Source organism: Ictidomys tridecemlineatus, chromosome X (assembly GCF_052094955.1).
Source record: "Ictidomys tridecemlineatus isolate mIctTri1 chromosome X, mIctTri1.hap1, whole genome shotgun sequence".
NCBI lineage: Eukaryota > Metazoa > Chordata > Mammalia > Rodentia > Sciuridae > Ictidomys > Ictidomys tridecemlineatus.
Genome location: NC_135493.1, coordinates 44,001,672 through 44,026,148, shown reverse-complemented (window position 1 = coordinate 44,026,148; position 24,477 = coordinate 44,001,672). Strand labels below are relative to the sequence as shown.

The following is a 24,477-nucleotide window of genomic DNA, read 5'->3' as shown; positions in this document are numbered from 1 at the left end:
GCACATGATATTTTTACTTATTAAGTTGAGAACTCCTACCTTTTCACTTCAGGGAAGTACTTTATGTCTTCTCTTTTGGCATGTCTGAATTGCAGTCATCACTACTTTTGTGCCTTGGGTTCACTATTAAGTAAAGTAAGGATTACTTGAACACAGCACTGTGATACAATAACAGTAGATTTGATAACTGAGACTAAGTGACTCAGATGGATATAATATATAGCATGGATGTGCTGGAGAAAGGGATGGAGTGGGATAGCCTGAGATTTCATTGTGCTACCCAGAACAGCAGGTAATCTAAAACTTATTATTTCTGGAATATTCCATTTAATGTTTTTGAATTATGATTGACTGGAGGTAACTGAAAACAAAACCATAGGTAAGGGAAGATTGCTGTACTGTGCATTTGGTGTGAGTTTCTCTTTGGGATATGTTGGGACTCTTGGATCTATATATCAGCATCTTTCATTTGTTTTGAAAATTTTTCAGCCATAATATTTTTGGAGATTGTTTCTGAACAATTCCATTTATCTTTTTCTTATGAAAGTTCAGTTGAACATGTTCAATCTTACCCTTTTTTTTCTTCTACATCTCATAACTTCCCTTCTATTAGTTCTCATCTTCTTTACTTTCTGTGCAGCTTTATGGGTAAGTTTCTTCTGAACACCATTTCTAGTTCTTTAATTTCAAGATGCATAACTCCTGTTAAACCATCTATTTAGTTACTAATTTCAGCTAAGTTTTGTAAGTTGTTTACTAAAATAACTTCCCTTTGCTTATTTTTCAAATTTTCTGATTTTGAGTTCCCTGTTGAAATCTTCAAGATTAGATTTTGTATAACCAAATACTCTAAGCTTTGTGGTTTAATAGTCATAATCAAGTAATTCAAATCTCATGGATCTGTTTGTGCTGCCTGTTGTCTCTACTACTTATTACTCATAATGTCTTTTTTCTTGTACCTCTGGTTATTTCTAATTTCTGGATATTATACTTGAGCAATTACTTACTGGATTAACTTTAGGCCTAGGATGATGGAATATTTTGTTTGCATCGGTCAGGGCTGTAAGTGTGCTTACTGTCTGGAATCACTATAATAATCTATATTCATATCTTAAAGTTTACTAGTCATTCTAGATGATGTAAACCCAAGATACATGTCCAGGTTGGTGTCATATGTATGTAGTCCCAATTACTTGGGAGGTTGAGCCAGAATGATCACTTGAGCCTGACAATTTGAAGCTAGCCTGCACAGCATAGTGACACCCTGTCTCAAAATAAAAAAAATAAATAAAAAAGGCTGGGGATGTAGCTTGGTTGTTAAGTGCTCCTGGATTCAATTCCCAGTACCAAAAAAAAGCAAAACAAACAAACAAAAACCCCCATCTGCTCCAATTTTTGTGCACTCAGAAAGCAGATTAAGCTGTGAGCCAATAGATAAACAGCTACTTCTGAGACAGATTTCTGAGTAAATCACCATGTACCAGCATAGAGACCTGTAATGCAGGATAAGATCACATTTGATCTGCTACATCTGACCACCTTTCTGATGAGCTAACTCTTTCTACAGAGAGAGTGGGGAGGGACAACAAGAAGGAAGAGGAGGAGAAGAGATGGGTACAAGGTAGCCTTTGTTAAAGGCCGCATGAGGGGTGTAGACCCTATGTGCAGTAGGCACAGAGAAGGGAAAGATCACTTCCAGCTGGGGAGTTTCAAAGGATGAATGAAAGAGGATGAATACCAGACCTCTACTAATGAGAAGGATCAGGATCTGGGAGGAATAAGAGAGCAAGTAGCAGGAAGAAAATGGCATGTAAGGACAATAAGAAACAAATATAGTGTTCTTGGGTCACAAGTAGTGAAAGCAGAGAAGTACATGACTAGTACATGAATGTGTGTCCTGGAGCACAATTCTAATGATGTTAGGATTAAGAGAATAAGTTTTGCTCTGTAAGTGATGGGCTTGCCATTCAGGGCCTTCGAGAAGGATAATACCATGTTGAAACTGGGGGAGAGTTAAGTTTAACTTGATGGTAATATACAAAATTTATTGGAATGGAAGTGGGTAGGTAAGGAAGCAGGAAAACTAGAGAAGGAACTATCATAGAGTTCAGATATGAGATTATGAGGTTTTAAGGTAGTTATAGATTAAGGAGATACCCTGAAGCAAGAAGGGGACTTGTTGACTGGGAGAGAAAAATCAGATGATACTTTGATTTCAAGCTGACATTACCTGATCCTTTTGTAAAGATAGGCAAAGTTAATTAATGTCAGGTTGGGATTTGTAGTCAAAACAGGCTAGTTGCTCCCTCCCTCTTTCTAGATCCTGACCATCTTCTGGGGCTTAGGTCAAGGTCCATTTCCTTTTTTTTTTTTAAGAGATATATAGAGAGAATTTTTTAATATTTATTTTTTAGTTTTCGGTGGACACAACATCTTTATTTTATTTTTATGTGGTGCTGAGGATCAAATCCAGCGCCCACACATGCCAGGCAAGCACGCTACTGCTTGAGCCACATCCCCAGCCCCCATTTCCTTTTGAAAACTTTCTCTGTATATTTCAGACCAATATCACCATTGTCTTCTTTGAGCCCCTGTTGACCCAAGATTCCATCCTTCCCTTTAGCCCTTTCCACAGATAGCCTCATGTAAAGAAGTTTTCTGCCTACTGAGAGAGCATATCTTCCAACAAGGTAGTGCCCTGCTCTGAGACGTAGCCCTTTCCATTTAGGGATTCAAGGAAGTGCTAGGCATCCTTAGGCTCCTGAAGAAATAAATATTAACTCATCACCCAACAGAGAAAGAAATTGAGAAAATGGGAGATAACAGAGGAACATAGAGACAGCCTCATTCTATGACCTGGCACTATCCAGCTTGTGTAAACTTAAACTCTTAAACAGGATAGGGAGATAGCTTAGTGTGCTCAAGGCCAGGGGTTCCATCCCCAGAACTGCCAATAAAATAATAATAATAATTTTAAAAATTCTTAACTGTGAATAAACACTGAGCCCCAGGTTCCTAATTGATTCAATGAGGCAATGAATCCTTATTTCACAGATTGGTAAGAGGGTACCTTATTATCCCACTGACCTATATAAAGCAGCTATCTCCATTCAAAACACTTAGCAAGCACTCAGTAATGGTGAATGTCCCAGAGGTCTCCAGAGGAAAAGTACTGTTTCTTTGTGATTGGTCTTTGTGTCTCCCCCATCCTCACATACTCTGGTGGATGTATAAGAAATACTTATGACTGTTTTATTGAGGGCCCGAGATGTATTATTATTTCCATGTGTTTCAGATGTGGAGGCAACACAATGGAAGTGACTTACTCAAGGACACAAAGTAGTGATTTTTTTTCCCCCTGGAAACTCAAAGGGATCTCCTGATTCCAGTATTTGGTCCAAACAAAAGCAGCATCCACAGTAACTTGTATTTCTGTTTCTCATATACCTGCGCTTCCCAGATGTTCATCTAGAAGGTAACATAATGGGGCAGAAGAGTCATTGATGGTGCAGTGTGTTTTTCTCCTATCTGTTGATCTGATGTCACTGAAGCTCATGTTATATATATTAGTTCCTCTTACTACAAAATTATATCTTTAATGGGAGTTCGAGATGAGGTTCTAAACAACATTTTTTAAAGACCTAATTAGTATATGTTGAACACTTTTATAAGCATTTTTCTTTAGAATTCACAATAATCCTCTGATGCTGATAATGTTATTCCAACTTTCCAGATACGAAAACTAAGGCTCATGGAGTTTTAGGAACTTTTCCAAGTTCACACAACCAATAAGTTGCAAAGCTGGTATTTTAGTTCTTAACCTCCACAGTAAATAATGAGACTGGCTGTCAAAGTGTATGTAATATGGTAACCATATGATGTGATGCACATAAAATAACAACAAAACCTCTTGATGATGATGATAACAAAGATGAATTATCTCCTTAGGTTTAGGCTATGAAGTTAGAGCAAAATGTCAATGTACTGAATAGGCCAGGTTTTGGCACTATATTGAAATGCTACCTTATCCACATATTAAAAGTGCATTTAAACCTAGGAGTGTAGAAGAGCATTCTTATCTTCTACTAGAAGATAAACCAGTATCACTCTGTTTTAATTATTTATTATTAGAAGCTCTCATGTGTTAAGATGGGTAGATAGAATTCACAGCTTTGTAAGACTGAGTCATCCCATCTGGAAATCTGACCTCCTAATTGTCTAAACATCCAAAAGACACATTTCTTATCAATTATCTCAACAAAATTCAAAATTTACTTTAGATCTTCAATAATGACTAAAAATTGATTTGAATATAATCAAACTAAGGACAGGGACCCTTTTTAACCTGACATATAGAATAGCTTCTGAATGAGAGATAATGTATTACCAATAGTTGCTACAAGAGCTGTAATAAAGATGGAACAGGAAAGGGTATGGAGACAATATAATATAAAATATTTTAGAAAAATGAATATATTAGAGGACAGTAAGACTTGAGATACTAAAACCAGAAAGGGACCTGACACTATGGGCCAAGAAAGAGGAGTTGGTTATCTGAAAGTTCACAGTAAGAGTAGAAATGGGGGAGAACTAAAAGGATTTGTAAGAGTATAATTATGTGCCACATAATGATATTTTGATAGATGATGGACTTCATATATAATAGTGATTCCATAAGATTATGTCACCTAATGACACTGTAGTTATCCTATCTTATATAAATACCTTATATGATGTTTGCACAATGCCAAAATTGCCAATTGATACAACTCTCAGAATGTATGCCCATTATCAAGTAACATGTGACTGTACTTGGTCACAGGGAGAAAAAGGAAATCAGGGATGATTCCCAGACTTTTGCATGGGCAACTGTGTGGTTTCTGCGACCATCAACTAAGATAAAGGAAAGAAGAGAGGGAGATTGTGTGGGAAGAAAGGAAATGAAAGGTGATGAAATCACTTGGGGACATTGAATTTGAGGTATTCCAGGGATATCTGAGTGGATATGTCTAATAGTTATTTAAACTGTATCTGAATCAAGTTGACTCTAAAGTTCAGACGGAAAAGTAAATATGCAAGAACATGTAGGGAAAATTTGAAAAAGAAAAATTATTGGGGGTAGTAACTCTTCCAGATATGTGAACTTAATATAATCATCTATAATTCAAACTGGTAGTATGAATATCAAACACACCAATGCAATAGAATAAAAAGCCCAGAAAGCTTCCCAAATACATATGAAAATTTAGCATGTAATAAAGGTAGCATCTCAAATCACAGGGGCAAAGATGGACTTTTAAATAAATGATGCAGGAACAACTGAGAAACTAATTAGAAAAAGAACATTGGCCTTGTGGAGTGGAGATCCATACCTCATACCATACACAAGTATAAACTCTAAATATAAACAAAACAATATGCATATGAGAAGAAAGCACAGGTTAATACTTCTCTGACCATAAGTAGGAAAAGATTTCTTAATTATGAATGAAAGCGTAGAGGTGAGAAACGCTTGATATGTTTGACTACATTTTTCAATGCACGGCAGAAAATGCCATAAAGCAAAGCCAAAACACAGGTGACAAACTAGAAGATAATATTTGCAACATATACAACACATTTAATAAAGTTAATGTATAAATTCCCACTAGAAAAATATGGAAAAGCCATGAATAGACAATGCACACAGAAAGATATTTAAATTGCCCTTGAACATAGAGAAAGGCAAAAGGAAAAGCCATTGATACTTCTCAACTATGATATTAGTGAATACTTAAACGTATTTCATATGGTATGTTGGAAAGGGCATCAGTAAACACTACTATTTTTGGTGAGAAAGGAAAAATAAATCTGAGATTTGGGGAGAAAATATGGAGATGCAAATTTGGGAGTTCAGTTTTTAGAGGCAAACGAATGAGAACACCCAGCTAGAGAGAACTTGAGGAGAAAGGAGGCCCAGGACAGAACCCTGGGAAATGCTGCCGGTCAGGGTGGCAGTTCAGCTTCCCGGAGAAACCACCGGGCTCTAGAATCAGGCAGAGCTGGTTTTGAAAAACAGTTGTTGGGGTTCAGGAGCTGAGCGCTCTCAACAAAATCGGATATGCTCTCTGATCAGCTGTCACTACTTTAATGGGCATCTGAGAGGTATGCTGTACGACGATGTGGTGAGATGCACCAGGTAAAGCACCTGGAGTTAAGAAGTCTTCCCTCTCCCCACCCCATTTGCCACCTACATTCCCCACTGTCCGCGTCTTCTCAGCCCCTCGGGGATGGGGGGTGGTGAGGTGGGTCAGGCAGGAGGGGGGGGCGAGCTCGGGTGACGCGACGTTCACGTGACCGGCCGGGCGCCGACGTGGGCACCAGCCCCCGCGCCCGCCTGCCCGCCCGCCCTGCGGTCCGGTCCCGGCGCCCGCGCTGAACCAGCTCCCTGAGCTGCGCTGGGCGGCGGGCGAGCAGCGAGCGGGCTTCTGCGAGCCCGAGGAGGCGCAGGCCTGTCCCGGGTCCTCGCAGGTCAGTAAACAGGCGGGCACTGCCAGCGGACCCGGGGCAGGGGTGGAGGTGGGTGGCAGGATCCCGCAGCAGCGGGCAGGGGGCTGGGGAAGGGATCAGCGATGTCGGTGAGAAGAGGGGTGCAGAGCAGTTGGGGAGGGTGGGCCCCTTGCAGTGGCCCGGCTGCTTTCTGGACCCCCATCCCTCCATCCATTTTAGAGCAAACCATGGTGGGGGGGCGTCCCCGCAGTGCGGCAGTGAAACGTAGACGCATTCTGGGGATAACCCCCTCTCACGCTCTGCGCCTGCTAACACAAATTGAATGACTTGAGCGAAAGGGGAGTGGGTTGGACAGGTCGCCTCTGGGGAGGGGGACATGCAGACCCAAACGTAGTTTGGAAAGCATCCTGGTGCCCAAGGCCTGAAAAGAAATGGCGGCTGGGGTGCGGGAGAAGGTAGCAGAGGAAAAGGTTGAGTAAGGTGGGCCTGGATTCAGGAAAGAGTCTTGAGTCCCTGTCAGTCCTGAGAGCGCCTCTCCGGTCCCCGCATCCTGTCTGTCTGCAGGTCTGGGCTTCTGTTGTTTCCAGTGCTCTGCAGGGCCTGAAGAGAGGAGCAACCCGCCCAGGATCCCTGCAGGTCAGTGGGGGGAGGGGTGGGAGGAGGGAGCCTGGACAGGGACCCAGAGGGGTGAGAGTGCAGAGGACACGGTCCCCGGGCAGACTGTGGTGCCCCACTGCCCACCCCCACCGCATGGATTACACGCACCTCGCCACGCTGAAGCGGCATGGAGAAGGTGACAGGAATGGTTGGCTCTCTGTCAGGGAGGAGTGTGGGGTAAGGGACCTGCAGAGGCACACTCGGAGGGCAGGACCAGCTTAGGGGAACCCTCTCAAGGGCGAGATGCAATACCCTGTGGGCCTGCGTTAAACCCCCAGACCTTCAGTCTCCCATGTCTCCTTTTTGTCTCCTCTTCTCTGCATCCCTACCCCCCACGACAGAAGGAGGGGAAATCTCGACATGGAAAAACCCTACCGCGAAAATGAAGGAAAACTGGAAAACGAGGAAAAGCCAGAAGACGAAGTAGAGCCTGAAGATGAAAGAAAGTCAGATGAAGAAGAAAAGCCAGACGAGGAGGGGAAGCCAGCAAGGGAGGGAAAGCTAGAAGATGAGGGAGAGCCAGAAGAGAAGGGACAATCGAAAGATGGGGGCAAGGCAGAAAAGCAGGGCAAGTCGGAAGGTCAGAGCAAGCCACCAGGGGAGGGCAAGCCAGAATCCCAGGCAAAGCCAGCCAGCGAGCCGCGGGCCGCCGAAAAGCGCCCCGCTGAAGATTATGTGCCCCGGAAAGCCAAAAGAAAAACGGACAGGGGCACCGACGATTCCCCCAAGGACTCTCAGGAGGACTTACAGGACAGGCATTTGAGCAGTGAGGAGATGATGAGAGAATGTGCAGATGTGTCAAGGGCTCAGGAAGAGCTAAGGAAAAAACAACAGAAAATGGGTAGTTTTCACTGGATGCAAAGAGATGCTCAGGATGCGTTCAACCCAAGGGGCCAGCGGGGTGTCAGGGGAGTGAGGGGCGGAGGTAGGGGCCAAAGGGGCTTACATGATATTCCCTACCTTTAATGCCTTTGGTCATGGATTCAGACTTCTCTGATGAGATATTGCCGGCCCTGCTTTCCCTGGTAGATACTTGCCAGGTCCTGTGCTTTAACCTTAAGCTGATATTTTGCTTTAGGTGTCACTCTTGTTACCAGCAGCCTTTTGACCCAACTACAGCGCCCTTTTAGTACAGGATTTTCACCCATGTGCATGTCCATTGTATAATAACAATAAAAAGTTTGCAAAATCACATATACAGTGTCAGTCCATTTTTATAAAAATGTAAATATGTTTGCATAATGCATTTGTGCTCAGAGAAAACTCTGCAAGTGTGTACACTAAAAAGTAGGCAATAGTGACCTCCAAGGTGACCAAGAATAGATATTACCTGTTAGTCTTACCACCTGAGGATTAGGTACCTTCATGCCATTCCTTTGCTGGTGTGCCCAAAGTGGGTCTTCCCTAGGTGGTACCAGGTCAGTAGTCACTGTTGCTCCTTCTCCTGGGTCCTCTACCATCTTATTGCTCCCTAGTGTGTGGTGCTTTTCCTTTTATCTTTCCTTTCTTTTTGCTCACTCATATTTACTTTTCCCTAACTTATATGGATTATATTTTCCACATAATATTTTTAAAAACCCAAATCAGAAAGCAATATGTGATAAGTGACTGAATTATTGAAGAATATTATGAGGGCAATAAAGATATTTAAAATTCTTGCTATCAGAATGTAAAACAAATAGTTAACAATACCTCTGGGACTCAGAACTAAAATCAGCCTGGCACTTATAACAGGCTTATTCTTGCTATAACAGTCTTATCATCTGTGAAATGGGGATAATTACTTGCTTCACAGGATTGCACAGTGCATCAGATGGCATGATAAATATGTGATATGTTTTGAGCTAGCTCCCTTGCAGTAGCAGGACCCTGGACCTTATTATACACTGAAGCGGGAGTTGAAGGTAGTTCTTACCCATGCCCAGGAAGAACTCCAAGAGCTGAGAAGGGGTGTCATTCTTCTCTGGATACAACCATATCTGTTTGGGCAGTCCCATCATGCTATGACCTATAACTGTACTCCCTCCTGACAACCTCTTCTATAATGGAGTCCTCATGGTGACAAGGCCCAACTGATTCTCTACAGTCCCCAAAGAGCTAAAACCCCTATTTGACCCCCAAAGGAATATGCATAAAGGCCCTCTCCTAATGCATATTTTGGTGCATTCTGCATGTCAGACTTTTGGATTAGGGGTGCTCAACAGGTAAATCCTATGTAAATATTCCAAAATAAAAAAAAAAAACCTTTGAAATCTGAAATATTTCTGGCCCCAAGCCTTTCTGTTAAGGGATACTCAACCTTTGGTAACATGTGTTTTCCTTAGTGGAACACCCTGTTATGCCATGAAATTTTTCAATCAAATGTTACTAAAATTTATCAAAAATAAAATTCAGGAGCTGGGGTTGTAGCTCAGTGGTAGAGCACTTGTCTAGCACATGTGGGACCTGGGTTCAATCCTCAGCACCACATAAAAATAAATAAATAAATTAAAGGTATCATGTCCATCTACAACTACAAAACTATTTTAAAAAATAGAATTCAAAGTTATATCTCTGGGCTCAGCCTGCAAAATAGTTAAGCCAGCCTTGTGCTCTAATTTTTAAAAGTTTGTTTCAATTAATTTTTCAAGGACAAGACTTGCCCATCGAATCCTGGAGTAACAAAGGTTTAGAGTCCAGGGTCCAGGAGGGAGAGACACCTCTGCTAATGTGTTTTCCCAGACTCTTTGGAAAGAATTGTCAGTGGAGTCTGCTCTGCAAAAGCAGTGTGAAAGAGATCAGGCTCATCCTCCCTGCATTGTTCAGGCACTAGTGCACTTCATTTTCCCATTCAGAAGCTACCTGAATGGTGGTCAAGAAACAGGGGCCCAGGGCAACTCCCTCATGGTTTAATGTCCTGACCAAGATTCTATTTGTTTTTACTCATTGGAAGAGTCTTGAGATCTAAATGCTAGCAGGCCACATCATTCACCTCTAACTAGCCATATCTGCTTATTCAGATACTGAGTGTGTCCACTGAAGGCATCCACTGCAGAACAAACTCTCAATAAATGAGAGGAAAATAAATGACCATCTCTGTAGTGTCCGTCAGCCTCTTCTCACATCCCACTAGGCCAGGGTTTGTTCCATGGGCCCATGTATGAAGTGACCATAGGAAGTAAGAATAGTGCTATGAAAGAAGTCAATAATACCGACTTCCCTTACCAACCTAATCTAACTATTGTTACAGCCGAGTTTGGAATCTGTCAAAAGCAGAAACCAGTGATGAGTCTCAGATATTATAGCATTTCCAGAAGGAAGGTTGATAACAGTGGGCTTCTTCCACCAGGGAGAGGCAATACCTGATCCTTAAATGGAAATAATTGTACTTTTTACAGTTTTATTGAGGTATAATTCACATACCATAAATTTGTGTGCTTTTAAAGCATACAATTTAATGGCATTTAGCATATCCAGAGTTGTGTATCCATAGCCACTATCTAATTTTATAGCATCCTCATCATCCAAAAAAAGAAACCCTTTATACATTAGCAAACATTATACATTCCCCTTTTTTCTCCATCCCTCAACCCAACTTTCTGGCAACCACTAATTTGTCTCCATGGTTGAATATTGTTGACATTTAATATAAATGTTATCATATACTATATGGGTTTGGTGAGGGTACTGGAGCTTGAAGCTGGGGTATTCTACCACTGAGACACATCTCTAGCCCTTTTTGCTTTTTATGTTGAAACAGGGTCTTGCTAAATTGCTGAGTCTATCCTTGAATTTGTGATGCTCCTGCCTCAGCTTCTCAAGTGACTGGGATTACAGGAGTGTGCCACTTCCTCTAGCTCAATATGTGGGCTTTGTGACTAGTTTATTTCACATAGCTTGTATTTTGAAAGTTCATCCATGTTGTAGGATGCATTAGTACTCCATTACTATCTTACCATCTAATAATATTCAATTAAATGGTAAACCACATTTTTAAATTCATTTAATTGGTCACAACATTTGAGTTCTTTTCACCTTTGGCTACTATAGATAACGTTGCTATGGATATTTATGTAAAATTTTGTGTTTGAATACTGTTTTCAATTCTTTGGAGGATATTCTTAGGAGTAAAATTGCTGGGTCATATGGTAATTATATGCTTAATATTTTGAAAAACTGCCCAACTATTTTCCAAGGGAAAATTATCATTTTGCACTTACACCTACAGCACATGAGGGTTACAATTTCCCCATATTCTCCCCAAATTCGCTATTTTCTGCCTTTATTTTATTCATTCTAATGGGTGTGGATCTTCCTGTCATCTGATTTGCATTCCTATAATTGCTAACAATTTAAATATCTTTATTGGCATGGGGACCATTTGTATATCTTCTTCTTCAGAGAATTGTCTAATTAAACCATTTGCCCTTGTTTAAGTTGGGTTTATTTTTTTCTTTTTTTGTTCACTTGTAAAAGAACTTTATATATTCTAGGGTCAATTCCCTTATCATGTAAATGATTTGCAAATGTTTTCTCCCATTATGTGGATTGTCTTTTAAATCTTTGTATGATGTGCTTTGAAGTACAAAATTTTTTTAACTATGTCCAATTTATCTGTTTCATCTTTCTTCTTTTTAAAACAAATATTTTTAGTTGTAGATGGACACAATACCTTTTTTATTTATTTATATTTATGTTGTGCTGAGTATTGAACCCAGTACCTCACAAGTGCTAGGCAAGGGCTCTGCCATTGAGGTACAATCCCAGCCCCTTCTATGCTTTTGATGGCTTATTTAAGGAAACATTGTCTAACTCATGGTTGTGAATATTTACTCCTATGATTTTTTGACATTTATTTTTTAGTTGTAGTTGGACACAATACCATTTACTTATTTATTTATTTGGTGCTGAGGATTGAACCCAGGGTCTTGCACATGCTAGGCGAATGCTCTCCTGCTGAAGCACAACCTCAGCCCCAACTCCTATGTTTTCTTCTGACTTTTAAAAAATATTTATTTTTTAGTTATAGGTGAACACATATCTTTATTTTATTTTTATGTGGTGCTGAGGACCGAACCCAGTGCCTCACACATACTAGGCTAGTGCTCTACCTCTGAGCCACAACCCCAGCCCCTTCTTCTGATCTTTAGAGTTTCACTCCTTACACTTAGATATTTGATTCATTTTGAGTTTTCATATGATGTAAGATAGGTTTTTTTTTTTGTTTTGTTTTTGTTTTTCTTTTTTTAGGGAACAGGATTTTTATTTATTTATTTTTCAAGAATTTTTTTTTTTTACTTTAAAAAAATGTTCTAATTAGTTATACATGACAACAGAATGCATTTTGTAGGATAAGGGTTTATGCTCATTCTTTTGCATGAAGATATCCGGTTGTACCTTTTCTTGAAAAACAGTTATTTTGGTATTGAATGATTTTTGGAACATTTCTCAAAAGTCTACTGACCATAAATGTGAGGGTTTAGTTCTATACATTCAATTGTTTTACTTATATATATGTCTGTCTTCTGCCAATAGCATACTGCCTTGATTACTATTGCTTTGCAGGAAGTTTAGAAAAAGAGAAATGTGAGGCCTCAGAATTTCTTCTCCTTTTTCAGGATCGTTTTGCCTGTTTTGGGCACCTTGCACATCCACATGAATTTTGGGATAACCTTGTCAATTTCTGCAAAGAAGTCTGCTGAAATTTTGAAAGGGCTTACTGTGAATCTGTAGGTCAATTTGAGGATTACTGCTACTTTAACAATATTGTCTTCTAATACACAAATATAGCGTGTCTTTACATATATTTAGGAATTTAATTTCAATTTTTTTTAGTTTTCAGTGTATAATTCATGAACTTATTCAGTTAACTTTATTCCTAAACATTTTTTTCTTTTTTGTTTTATTTTGTTTTATAGTACTGGGGATTAAACTTGAGGCCTGCACATGCTAGGCAAGCACTCTACCATTGAGCTACACCTAAGTCCATTTTATTCTTTTTAATGCTATGTAAATGAAATAACTTCTTTATTTCATTTTCAGTTGATTTATTGCTAGTATATAGGAATATGATATTCATATAGCCAGGCACAGTTTTGCATGCCTATAATCCCAGCTACTTGGGAAAGTGAGACAGGAGGATTGCAAGTTCAAGGCCAGCCTTGGCAACTGAGTGAGTCCCTATCTCAAAAATTTTTAAAAAAAGTAAAAAATGTTGGGTATGTAGTTCAGTAGTAGAACACTCCTGGGTTCAATCCCTAGTACTGAAAAAAAAAGAAATACAATTCATTTTATATATTGATATTATACTCTGCAACCTTACTGAACACATTTATTTGGAGGTGTGGATACCTTAAAAATACTATTTACAAGATTATTTTATTGGGCTGGAGATATAGCCCCGTGGTAGAGTTCTTGTGTAGTGTGTGTGAGGCCCCAAGTTTTTTCCCCTAGCACCTTTTTTAAAAAAATAAAGATAGTTTTATCTATGAATGGAGATAAATTTACTTCTTCATTTCAATCTAGATGACTTTTACTTGTTTCTCTTGCCTAATTGCACAAGATAAAATCTCCAGTATAATACTGACTAAAAATATTAAGATTAAATATTCTTGTATTGTTCCTGATCTTAGGTAAAATACAGTAATGAGTCTTTAACCATGAGGTGTATTGTAATCTATAGCTTACACTTGTATATGTTCTTATCAGATCAAGGAAGTTTCATTTTGTCAAGTGTGATTTCTGGATCTGGTATGATCATGTGATTTTCCCTTTGTTTTATTAAAATGACATTTTATATTAATTGATTTTCAGATGTTGAATTAGATTTGTATTCCTAGGATGAATTTCATTTCATCATTCTTAGGATTAATTTCATTTGGTTCTTTATATATTATGCTGGATTAATCACCATATTTAGTATTTTGTTGAGGATTTTTGTTTCTATATCCATAAGGGTTATTGATCTTCAGTTTATTTTTCTTAAGATGGTTTTATCTGGTTAAGTATTGGGATAATATACATGTCATAAAATGAATTAGGAAGTATTTTCTCCAACTATTTTTGTAAGAGATTTTGAAGGGTAGTTATTTTTTTTAGAGTTTTCTAGAATAAATGAAGTTATCTGGGCATGGAAATTTCTTTGTGGGAATTTTTATTACTATTTCAATCTCTTCAATTGTTATAGGTTGTGTTAATCAGTTTTTCATTACTTTGATCAAAATATCTGATAAGAACAACTTATAGGAATAGAAGTTTTATTTTAGCTTACAGTTTCAGCAGTCTCTTTTGTTCATGGTCATTTGGCTGTAAGGCAGAAAAAAACATGACAGTGGAAGGGGAAAGCTGTTCAGTTCACAGCAGATAAGAAAGAGAGAGAGGTGAAGGGCTTGGGGACTAGATAAACCCTTACAGTGCAAGTCCTCAGTGACCTACTTCCTCCAACTAGGTCCTAACTCCCAGTAGTCCATTCAGCTATTAATAGATTAATTCAGCAAAAGGATTAATCCTCTGATGAAGTCAGAGCCCTAATCATTGCCTAAAAGCCCCACCTCTGAAAAATGCTGTATTGGGGATCATGCCTCCAACACATGAGCTTTTATGGGCATTCCAGATGCCAACCAAAACAGAGATCTATTCAAATTTTCTAATTGTTCCTGAGTTGGTTTCAATACACTGCATCTTTTTTAGAAAATGCCTATTTCATCTAGGTTATCTAATTTATTGCCATATGGTTGTTCACAGTATTCTATTTTAGTACTCTTCTTCTCTGTAAAGTCAGTAGTTATGCCCCAATTTCATTCTTGATTTTGATAATGTGGGTCTTCTTGTTCTTTATCTCTTTCTTTCTTTCTCTTACTTTCTTTATTCTTTTTCAGTTTTTAAGGTGCTGGAGGTCAAACCCAGGGCCTCACACCCACAAGGTAAATGCTCTACCACTAAGCTATATCCCCAGCCCTCTGCTTTTTCTTGATAAATGTAAGCTAGCAGTTGATCAATTTTGTTGGTTTTTGAAAAGCAAATTTGGTTTCATTTTCTGTGTTGTTTTTCTATTCTCATTTATTTATGCTCTAATCTTTGAGACTTCCTTTGGGTTTACGGTGATCTGTTTTTCCCAGTAACTATGTTAAATCATGAAACAAGTCTCAAAATATTTAGAAAGATCAAATTAATATAAAATATGTTCTAAGACTAAAATGGCATGAAATTAGAAATCAATAACATAAGGAAAATTGGGAAATTTGAGAATATGTGGACAATAAAAACACTTCTAAATAACTAATCAGTCAAAGAATAAACAGAGGAGAAATTACATACTATTACATAATAATTTGAGTTCAAAGAAAATGAAAACATACCAAAGTTTACTGGATGTAACTAAAACAGAATTTAGAGGAAAATTCATAGCTGGAGACACCTATATTTTAAAAAGAAGAAAGAATTTGTTTAATAACTTAATATTCCACCTTTAAAAAAACTATGAAAAGAATAGAGAACTAAAAACAAAGCAAGTAGAAGAAAGGAAATAAAATAGATGAGAGTGGAAATTAATGAAATAAAGAATACAAAAACAGTAGAAAAAAATGAAGCCAAAATTTTGTTCTTTGAAAAGGTCAACAAAACAATGAGTCATTAACTATATTGATGAATTAAAAAATAGGAAAACATGAGAAGATTCAACTTAGAAAAATCAGGACTGAAAGAGGAGACATTACTACCACACTTACAGAGAGAGAAAGGATTATGGAAGCATACTACTAACAATTATATAACAATGAATCAGATAGCCTAGATGAATTGGACAAATTCCTAGGAAGACAAATTACCAAAAGTGACACAAGAAGAAATAGAACTTTTGGATAGACCAGTAACAAGTAAAGAGATTGAATTAGTAATTTTTTAAATCCTACAAAGAAAATCCCAGGCCCAGAGGAAGGAATACTCCCCAATGAATATGAGACTAGGAGCACTCTTATATCAAAACAGGACTAGACATAACAAAAAACTATAGCTTGATATCATTTATGAATATGATACAAAAACTCCTCAAGAAATTACTAGCAAAATGATTTACCAGCATGTAAAAAGAATATTCAGTGACCAAATGGAATTTATCTCAGGAAAGCAAGCTTGGTATAGCACATAAAAATCAGTCAATATAAAACCATATTAATAGAATAAAGGCCCAAAACTATTTCAGTAGATTCAGGAAAATATTCGGACTAAATCCAGCACCCTTGCATGATAAAAAATACATACAAAAAAAAACCCTTACAACACAACAGGAATACAAGGTGTCATGGTTTGGATATGAGATATCTCCTGAAAAGCTCATTTGGCAGTGCAGGAATTTTCAGAAGTGAAATGAATGGATTAAAAAAGTGAAAGGAATTTTCAGAAGTGAAATGAATGGATTATAAAAGCTATAATCTAATTGGTGGATTAATACATTGTATGGATTAATAATTTGAGTGGATTACTGGGTGGTAACTGTAGGCAAGTGGGAATGGCTGAAAGAAGTAGGTCATTGGAAGTGTGCCTTTGGGGATTATATTTTGTCCCTGGCTCCTTGTGCTCTCTCTCTCTCTCTCTCTCTCTCTGCTTCCTGGCTGCCATGAACTGACAGGTTTCCTGCACCATGCTCTTTCACCCTGGAGTTCTGTCTCACCTCAAGTCCAGAGCAATGGAGTCATTGGAACATGGACTGAGACCTCTGAAACCATGAGCCAAAATAAACTTTTCCACCTCTATGTTGTTCTTGTCAGGTATTTTGGTCACAGTGATGGAAAGTGGACTAATAAACAAAAGAGCCTCCACAACTTGATGAAGGACATCTGTGAAAAATAAGCAAGTTACATCATACTTCACAGTGTAATAAAGAAAATCTCCTCCATAAGAACAAGAACATGACAAAGAAGTCTCTCACTGTTTCTACTCAACTCTGTATTGGATTATTCTAGCCAGGGCAATTAGGCTAAAAAAAAAATAATTAAGTAAATAAAGCATCCAGATAGGAAAGGAAAAAAATTAAAAGTGTTTCTATTTTTAAATAATAATCTTGCTAGGTGTAGTGGTACATAACTATAATCCCAACTACTTGGGAAGATAAGAAGGATCTCAAGTTTAAGACTAGCCTGGTCAATTTAGCAAGATTCTGCTTCAAAGATAAAAATAAAAAGGACTGGGAAGGTAACTTAATGGTAGAGAGCTCCTGGGTTCAATCCCCAGTACCACTAAAACAGAAAAAAAAAATCCCTTAAATCAAAAAAGTGTTAGCTAAATCTTTAAAACTCAGAAGAAAACATAGGGGTGTGTGTATGTGTGTGTGTGTGTGTGTGTGTGTGTGTGTGTGTGTGTGTTTCCTCTTAATGAGGTCAAAGGTATCTTGTCTTTTTTCATATATGCATTTGTCTTCAAAATGAAGAAAAAATGCTTAACCCAAGGTCATATATATAATTATATATGCTTAATATATGTAGTCATATATTATTTGATGGTAGAATGTGATAACCTAGGATATATATTACAAACTCCAGATTCATGGGTCAGAGATTTTGATGGGTGGGGAGCAGGTGTAAAACAGAGCTGGAAACCTCTTTCCAATGACAATCACTTCACTTACAACACAATATGGAGATCAAACATAAGAGAGCTCTCAAAAATAGTAAAGATTTTGATATGTGGTGTAATGAAAATATATATATTTGTTCTGTGTCGCCAGTTCCTGGCACGGAACACCTAAAACCCTTGGAATTTCCTGAAATATGTTGCCTTTTGTTACTCATATGAGACAAATTTGACAATACCTGAATTTCCACTAATGAGGTGACTCATTGTGGAGCCCCTAGATAACTTCAGAACAGGGACTGATGATTAGGGAGTTGGAACTTTAACCCTGCTCCCCACCAAAGAAGGAACAAGAGTTGGATATGTAGTTTAATCACTAGTGGCCAATGATGTAGTCAATCATTCCTCCATTAAAACCACAAAATGAATTCACTCAGGAGTTTTTGTGTTAGTAAACATATTTAAATGATGGACAGACAGGGTACTCATAAATGGCATGGAAGTGCTGTGCCAAATATATCCCATACCTTACCCTGTGAGTGTCTCATTTAGCTGTTCCTGAGTTATATCTGTTACTAGAGGTTGAGAGTCATCTGTGGAGCATGTGATTTATTTCTCTTTTCTTGAGTGTAATTGTCTAAGATTAGGCAATTATACCAGCACAGATACAGAATTATACAATGAGGCAGAGGTAGATAGTGTTTAGGGAAGGCTTATTACAAGGCAAGAGAAAGTGAGATAGAACCCAGTGAGAGGGGCAGGCAGATCCACTGGGGACCAAAATGCATGGAAATGATGAAGCTTTTCCCTTTTGTTAGGATATGGGGTGGGAATGTGTATTGGCATGAAACCTTGGCCATGTCTCTTTGGGCCTGGTGTTTTGCATAGTTGTTGTCTGTTTAGGAAAATTCATGTGTCTATGTTGTGTTAAAATTGTGAGCATGTACCTGAGTACTTAGTTTGTTTTGCTCTTTTTGGCCTAGTGTCACAAGCAGAAGGAAATATAATTGTGGAACTGATCCTTGGAGCAGCTTGTGGATGCATGTGTCACCTTGGAAACAGGATGTGTGCCTATAAATCTATAGGAGATAGTGTTGGGCCTCTTTCTGGAATGTGGCAGAAGACTGGTACCTTTGGATCCATTTCTGATCATGAGATGTTTACAACTACTCTCTTTTCTCATTCCCCCCTCCTTCCATTCCTGCTCATTTGTAGCTAACTACCTTGCTAACGTATCTTTTATGATAAGCTGGTTATACTAAGTAAAGTACTTTCCTGAATTCTGAGTCATTCTAGCAAATTACTAAGCTTAAAGAGGGGGTAAGAGGAACCCTCAAATTTGTAATTGGCCAGGCAGAAGTGTGGGTAGCCTGGGCACCCCATTTGCTTCTGGCATATGAAGTGGGGCAAGTCTTATGAAACTTAACCCTTAACCTGTATAGTCTTGTTTTAGTTAGCTTTTTCACATCTGTGACCAAAAAGACCTGACAAGAACAATTAGAGGAGGAAAAGTTTGTTTGGGGACTCATGGTTTCAGAGGTCTCCTCAGGGCTTGAGGTGAGGAAGAACATCATGGCAGAAGTGTGAGGCAGGGGAAAGGATGCCAGGAAGCAGAGAGCATTCTGCTCAGCAAGGACAAAATATCAACCCCAAAGTCAGGCCCTGAGGGACTGACTTCTGGCTACAACCTATCTGACTATAATTACCACTCAGTTAATACCTATCACACTGATTAGGTTAAGGCCCTCATAACCCAAATGTTTCACCCCCAAACCTTGTTTCACCCCAAAATCTCACACATGAGCTTTTGGGGGACACCTAATACATAAACCATAACAGGTCTTTACTAATTCTGAGGCATTAATGTTGAATAGGCTTGCTGCCCTATGCATATTGGAGCTAATACTATGGGATCACTCTTTTTTTTTCAAAAAATAAAAGGGTCTATCTACATTTTGGGAACAAATTTTTTCCAAATGCATGTCAGATAGAGCACTAATCTCCAGAATATATAAAGAACTCAAAAATATTAACACCAAACAAACAAACAACCCAATCAATAAATGGGCAAAGGAGCTGAACAGATACTTCTCAGAAGATATACAATCGATCAACAAATAAATGAAAAAAATGAACATCTCTAGTAATTAGACAAATGCAAATCAAGACTACTCTAAGATTTCATCTCATGCCTGTCAGAATGGCAGTTATCAAGAACACACACAATAGGGCTGGGGTTGTGGCTCAGTGGTAGAGCACTCACCTAGCATGTGCTGGGCCTCGGTTCGATCCTCAGCACCACATAAAAATAAAATAAAGGCATTGTGCCCAGCTACAAATAAAGCAAAATAGTTTTAAAAAAGAATACAGACAACAATAAATGTTGGTGAGGATGTGGGGGAAAAGTTTTGCTCATACATTGCTGGTAAGACTGCAAATTGATGCAATCACTTAGAAAAGCAGTATGGAGATTCCTCAGAAAACTTGGAATGGAACCACCATTTGACCCAGCTATCCCACTCCTCGGTCTATACCCAAAGGACTTAAAAACAGCATACTACAGGGACACAGCCACATCAATGCTTATAGCAGCACAATTCACAATAGCCAAACTGTGGAACCAACCTAGATGCCCTTCAATAGATGAATGGATAAAGAAACTGTTATCTATATATTGTACACACACACACACACACACACACACACACACACACATGATCAATGGGTAGGAGGGTCAGGAGCTAAAAATGAGCTCGAATCTATCTCCTTGATCAGTTGTTAGTGGGAGAATTTATAAAAAGGGAGAGGGGAGAAGCCACTTGTTGACTGGATGTAAGAAGACAGCAGGTTTAGGGTTCTTTTACACAAGCATAGACGGTGGTCATGACTCTTCACAGATTGTATGTTTCATTTCATGGAGTTCTGCACAGGGGATTTTAAGCTTGTGATGTTAAAAGGTCACTGGCTTCTTCTGCACATGTCCCTTCTTGAAAAGTCAATTCCAAACCATCCGTGAGTGGAGTCTGGAGGGTTTTTCTGAAAGACCACTTAAAACTTTGTTATTTAAGGAATTTATGTCCTAGTGTGTACAGACCTTTGCTGATTTTAGTTTCATAATTAGAAAGAATTATAGGACATAAAATTGTTATCAGAGAATTAGACAATTGGTTGGTGTTGAAAAACAACTACACATTTAGTGTCAGAAGTAGTGCCCAATGCTCACTTTGGCAGCACATATACTAAAATTGGAACAATACAGAGAAGATTAGCATGGCCCCTGTGCAAGGATGACATGCAAATTCATGAAGTGTCCCATATTTTTAATCAGGTCCTCTCCTGAGAAAGTTTCCAAGTTCTCTCATTTTGACTACTGACTTAGCAATTCATTTGTCTATTTTAATAAATGTTGTTCAGACACCAAGAAAAAAAAAAAAGACGTAGTGCCTGAAAATATCACACATTGTGAAAGACAGTTGAGAGGACCTTGGTAAATTCATTAGAGATATAGACTAAACTATAGACCTGCTAACTGCCAGTGACAATCCAGAAAGGGAAAGCTGGGAAGACTCCTCCTGGGATCAGGAAAAAAAAAAAATCTCATTCGGTAGAACAATGTATGCCTCAAGGCATAGTTGAAAACAACAGAACAATTAGCAGACAATTAGTGGAGTTTAACAGTTGGGTGTGGTCAGGGAAAAGAGACTATCAAAGAAAGCCCTGCCAAAACTACCCTAATCTAGGGTGACTGTGGGCATAGCCAAAGCTATGCATCCTGAAAAGTAACAAAGAACTTCACACTATGTGCGGACATAGATTTTACTAAAATAATCCAGTTAGTCACCAAACAAATAATCATGGAAGTAACAATAACAAGACCCAGATGAGTAAGGCAGAACCAGTACCCAAAACTTCCATATTATTTAAAATTTTCAGTTTCCAACCAAAAAAAAATCAGTGATATTTGCAAAGAAATAGGGAACTATGACCCATATACCAGGAAAAGCAAACAATAGATATTGCCTGAAAAAGTGACCAGATGATGGATTTAACAAAACTTTAAAGTACATATTATACATGTCAAGACATAAAATAGCAATTCTGTTTTAATTGAAACAAGCAGTTTGTTCTGAGCTAAATATGAGTGGCCATTGCCTGGGAATGTAGATTCAAGTTCCCTGAATGATGTGTTCCTAAATGAAAAGAGGTTACATGAATTTTTATAGCCAAAGAACAAAGAAAGTCATAAGTCAATGCATTAGTCAAATACTTGGTGGAGGTGTCACTGGATGGGGTCTGAAGAATTTCCCAAAGGGAAAAAGGAACCTTAACCCAGCGCTGACAGGTTCTTGACTGATGCGGCAGAAAGGAATGTCAGGATGAGTCAAAAGAAGCACCAATAAATGTTTATTCAGGAAAGCAAGGACATGTACTCAAAGGGAGAGGGTGAGGGTGCTAGAGAGTGAGACATGCTTTTGGGGTCTCAGAGTTCTTTTAAAGGATACTTTGTAAATGGTGAGCATGAGAGGTATGTGGGGTGACATCAGCATAATGAGTTCCATTCTTTTGATCATGGAGCAGAGTGGGTCACAGTGACCTGGTTTTTCTCAGAATCTTTAGGTTGACAATATTTAGTTAATAGCACTTAGACTGTAACATATCATGAGATTTTCTCTCTCTCTCTCTCTCTCTCTCTCTCTCTCTCTCTCTCTCTCTTCCTTTTAATCAGTCTAAAATATATTCTGTAAGCTAACAAGGCATATAGGCACCAATTATCTGGACTTACAGTGCTCTAAAACTTATTAGAACTGTTAAGAATTCAGGCTTGGAAGAAAACAGGCCTGAGGAGTGAAGAGAGTTCATGGAGTTTTAAAAAGCTACAGTCTCTCTTTCCTTCTCTGTCTTCTTTCTACCTATTTTTCTGCTGTCCTACGTCAGGGCTAGAGCAAAGCAGGGAAATCTTTGCTAAAGATTTCAGATATTATAGCATTCATAGCTTTGGGTTTGATGGAAGTTTGAGGTCTGCTAAACTTAATCTGAGAGGATTACTTATACTCATGGGAATATTAGGTCAGATACAAAGGTTAAAAGTAAATGGCTATTTTTCTAAATGGCTTAGGACAGCCCAAGATAACTTTGACTCTCAGTCTACAATGTTCCATCTCTCCAGAAACATGATGTTCTACCCAGCCAGGGTCAAACATTTTCCATAGATACTTTAATATACATATGGTTTCTTCAGGGAACTTCAGCTTCATAATATGTTCACAGAACAAAAGGAAACCTCGATGAAGAAGTAGAGGAGGAGGATGTTCAAATACAGAATATTAATAAAAGCAGAAAATTATAAAAACAGAAATTACGGAATTGAACAGTATGATGACTAAAATGAGAAATTCAATAGTAGATTTGAACTGCCAAAAGAATTAGTGACTTGAAAGCTAGACTGATAGAGATCATGCAATCTGAACATCCAAGAACAAAAAGCTAAAGAAAAATGTACAGAAACTTGGAGAAATTTGGGACAATATTAAGAACAATATTTGATGAAAGAAATGACTACCAATGGTAACCTGAAACCAGAGTAAATAAATAAGTAAAGGGATCATGAATCGCATATAGTACAGAAGGACCTGGTATTCAATGCAGTTAGTAGGGTGGCAGGGTAGGCACTGGAATAGCAGTGGACAAGCCAGCTATTGATAACACACCTGCTGAGCATGGGATTGTGCAACCATGGCCATCCAGAGCCTTAGCACAGTGAGGACAGTGCTGCCCAGGCCTAGGAAACAAGATCAGAGGACAATTCTCCAGGAGAACTTTGAATCTTTTAATGAGGCCAAGACCTTGAACCTGAAACTACTCAATCTTTGGAGGGGACCATGAATCTAGAAGACATTCTCTGCCTTGTTCCACTGGTGACTTTGAAGAGACATTATGTGAAAGAGACTGAGAAGCCAGAGGAGGCACTGTACATTGAAGAGACCAGGCAGCCAAAGGAGGTACTGTACATGAAAGGGCCTGTAGTCCAGGGGAGATTCGGTATGGAAGAAGACCATGAAACGAGATGAGGTACCATTTGTGGAGCAGTCTGTGGAGCCAGCAAAAAGCCTGAGCCCAGGGCAGATTGTTTTTGAGGGGGAGACTGTTGCAAGGGAGTAGAAATCTTATCCTAAGGAGAGCCACAGAGCAGTACTGAGCCCCAGCACAGAGGAGAACCTGAGCATGGAGGACCTGGAACTGGCAGAGGGCCATTTCCAGCAGTATGTGCAAGTATGATACAGCTGGAAGAGGAGAGAAATCAGCCCATCCATAAGCTTATGCTGTTCCATGAACCAGTTCTGCAGGAGGTGCAGCAAGTACATCAGGACATTTTGGCCCCTACAAATGGGCCCTATCCAGAGAGAACTGGACAGTTTTGTCAGCTAAGAGAAGATACTGCAGGTCAAGCAGGGGCTATTAATTTTTTTTTTAGTATTGTGTTAGAGTCTGTAAACAAGTCAGGATGGCGCCTAGCAAATGTTAGAGTCTGTAAACAAGTCTGGATGGCGCCTGGCATATTGCCAGAGGGAGTGGTTTGTGAAGTAACGCCATCGAGCCATTAAGTGTGGAGATTCCTTATTGGTTGACTGATGTATCTAGTTTATGCTAATTAAGATAAGCTGTGTGGAATGTATAATTACCCCTCCTGTCCTACAATAAATGGCTCCCACTCCTGCTGTATCAACGTACACAAGTTGTTCACCACCCCCCCACCCCCCCACCCCCGGTTATTTTGCTGCAGCCGGA

The 24,477-nt window shown here is 38.9% G+C and overlaps 1 protein-coding gene and 1 non-coding gene across 8 annotated transcripts; both read left to right on the top strand.

Moving 5' to 3' along the window:
- Positions 1–6,075: 6,075 nt before the first annotated feature.
- Positions 6,076–8,340, top strand: LOC101971900 (transcription elongation factor A protein-like 3). Of its 7 annotated transcripts, none has more exons than XM_040283747.2 (3): positions 6,076–6,178; positions 7,054–7,125; positions 7,491–8,340. In XM_040283747.2, the coding sequence occupies exon 3, from the start codon at positions 7,507–7,509 to the stop codon at positions 8,110–8,112; it is 606 nt and encodes a 201-aa protein (XP_040139681.1). In that variant the 5' UTR covers positions 6,076–6,178; positions 7,054–7,125; positions 7,491–7,506; the 3' UTR covers positions 8,113–8,340. The 7 variants fall into 7 exon arrangements, with proteins under 7 accessions (XP_040139681.1, XP_021580913.1, XP_040139680.1 ...); XM_021725238.3 differs by having other exon boundaries at positions 6,082–6,178; positions 7,488–8,340; XM_040283746.2 differs by lacking the exon at positions 6,076–6,178 and adding an exon at positions 6,345–6,558.
- A 12,566-nt stretch (positions 8,341–20,906) lies between these two features.
- Positions 20,907–21,013, top strand: LOC120891253 (U6 spliceosomal RNA). Its single transcript, XR_005735624.2, has one exon. It is a non-coding gene; the product is annotated as a U6 spliceosomal RNA (small nuclear RNA).
- Positions 21,014–24,477: the final 3,464 nt, after the last annotated feature.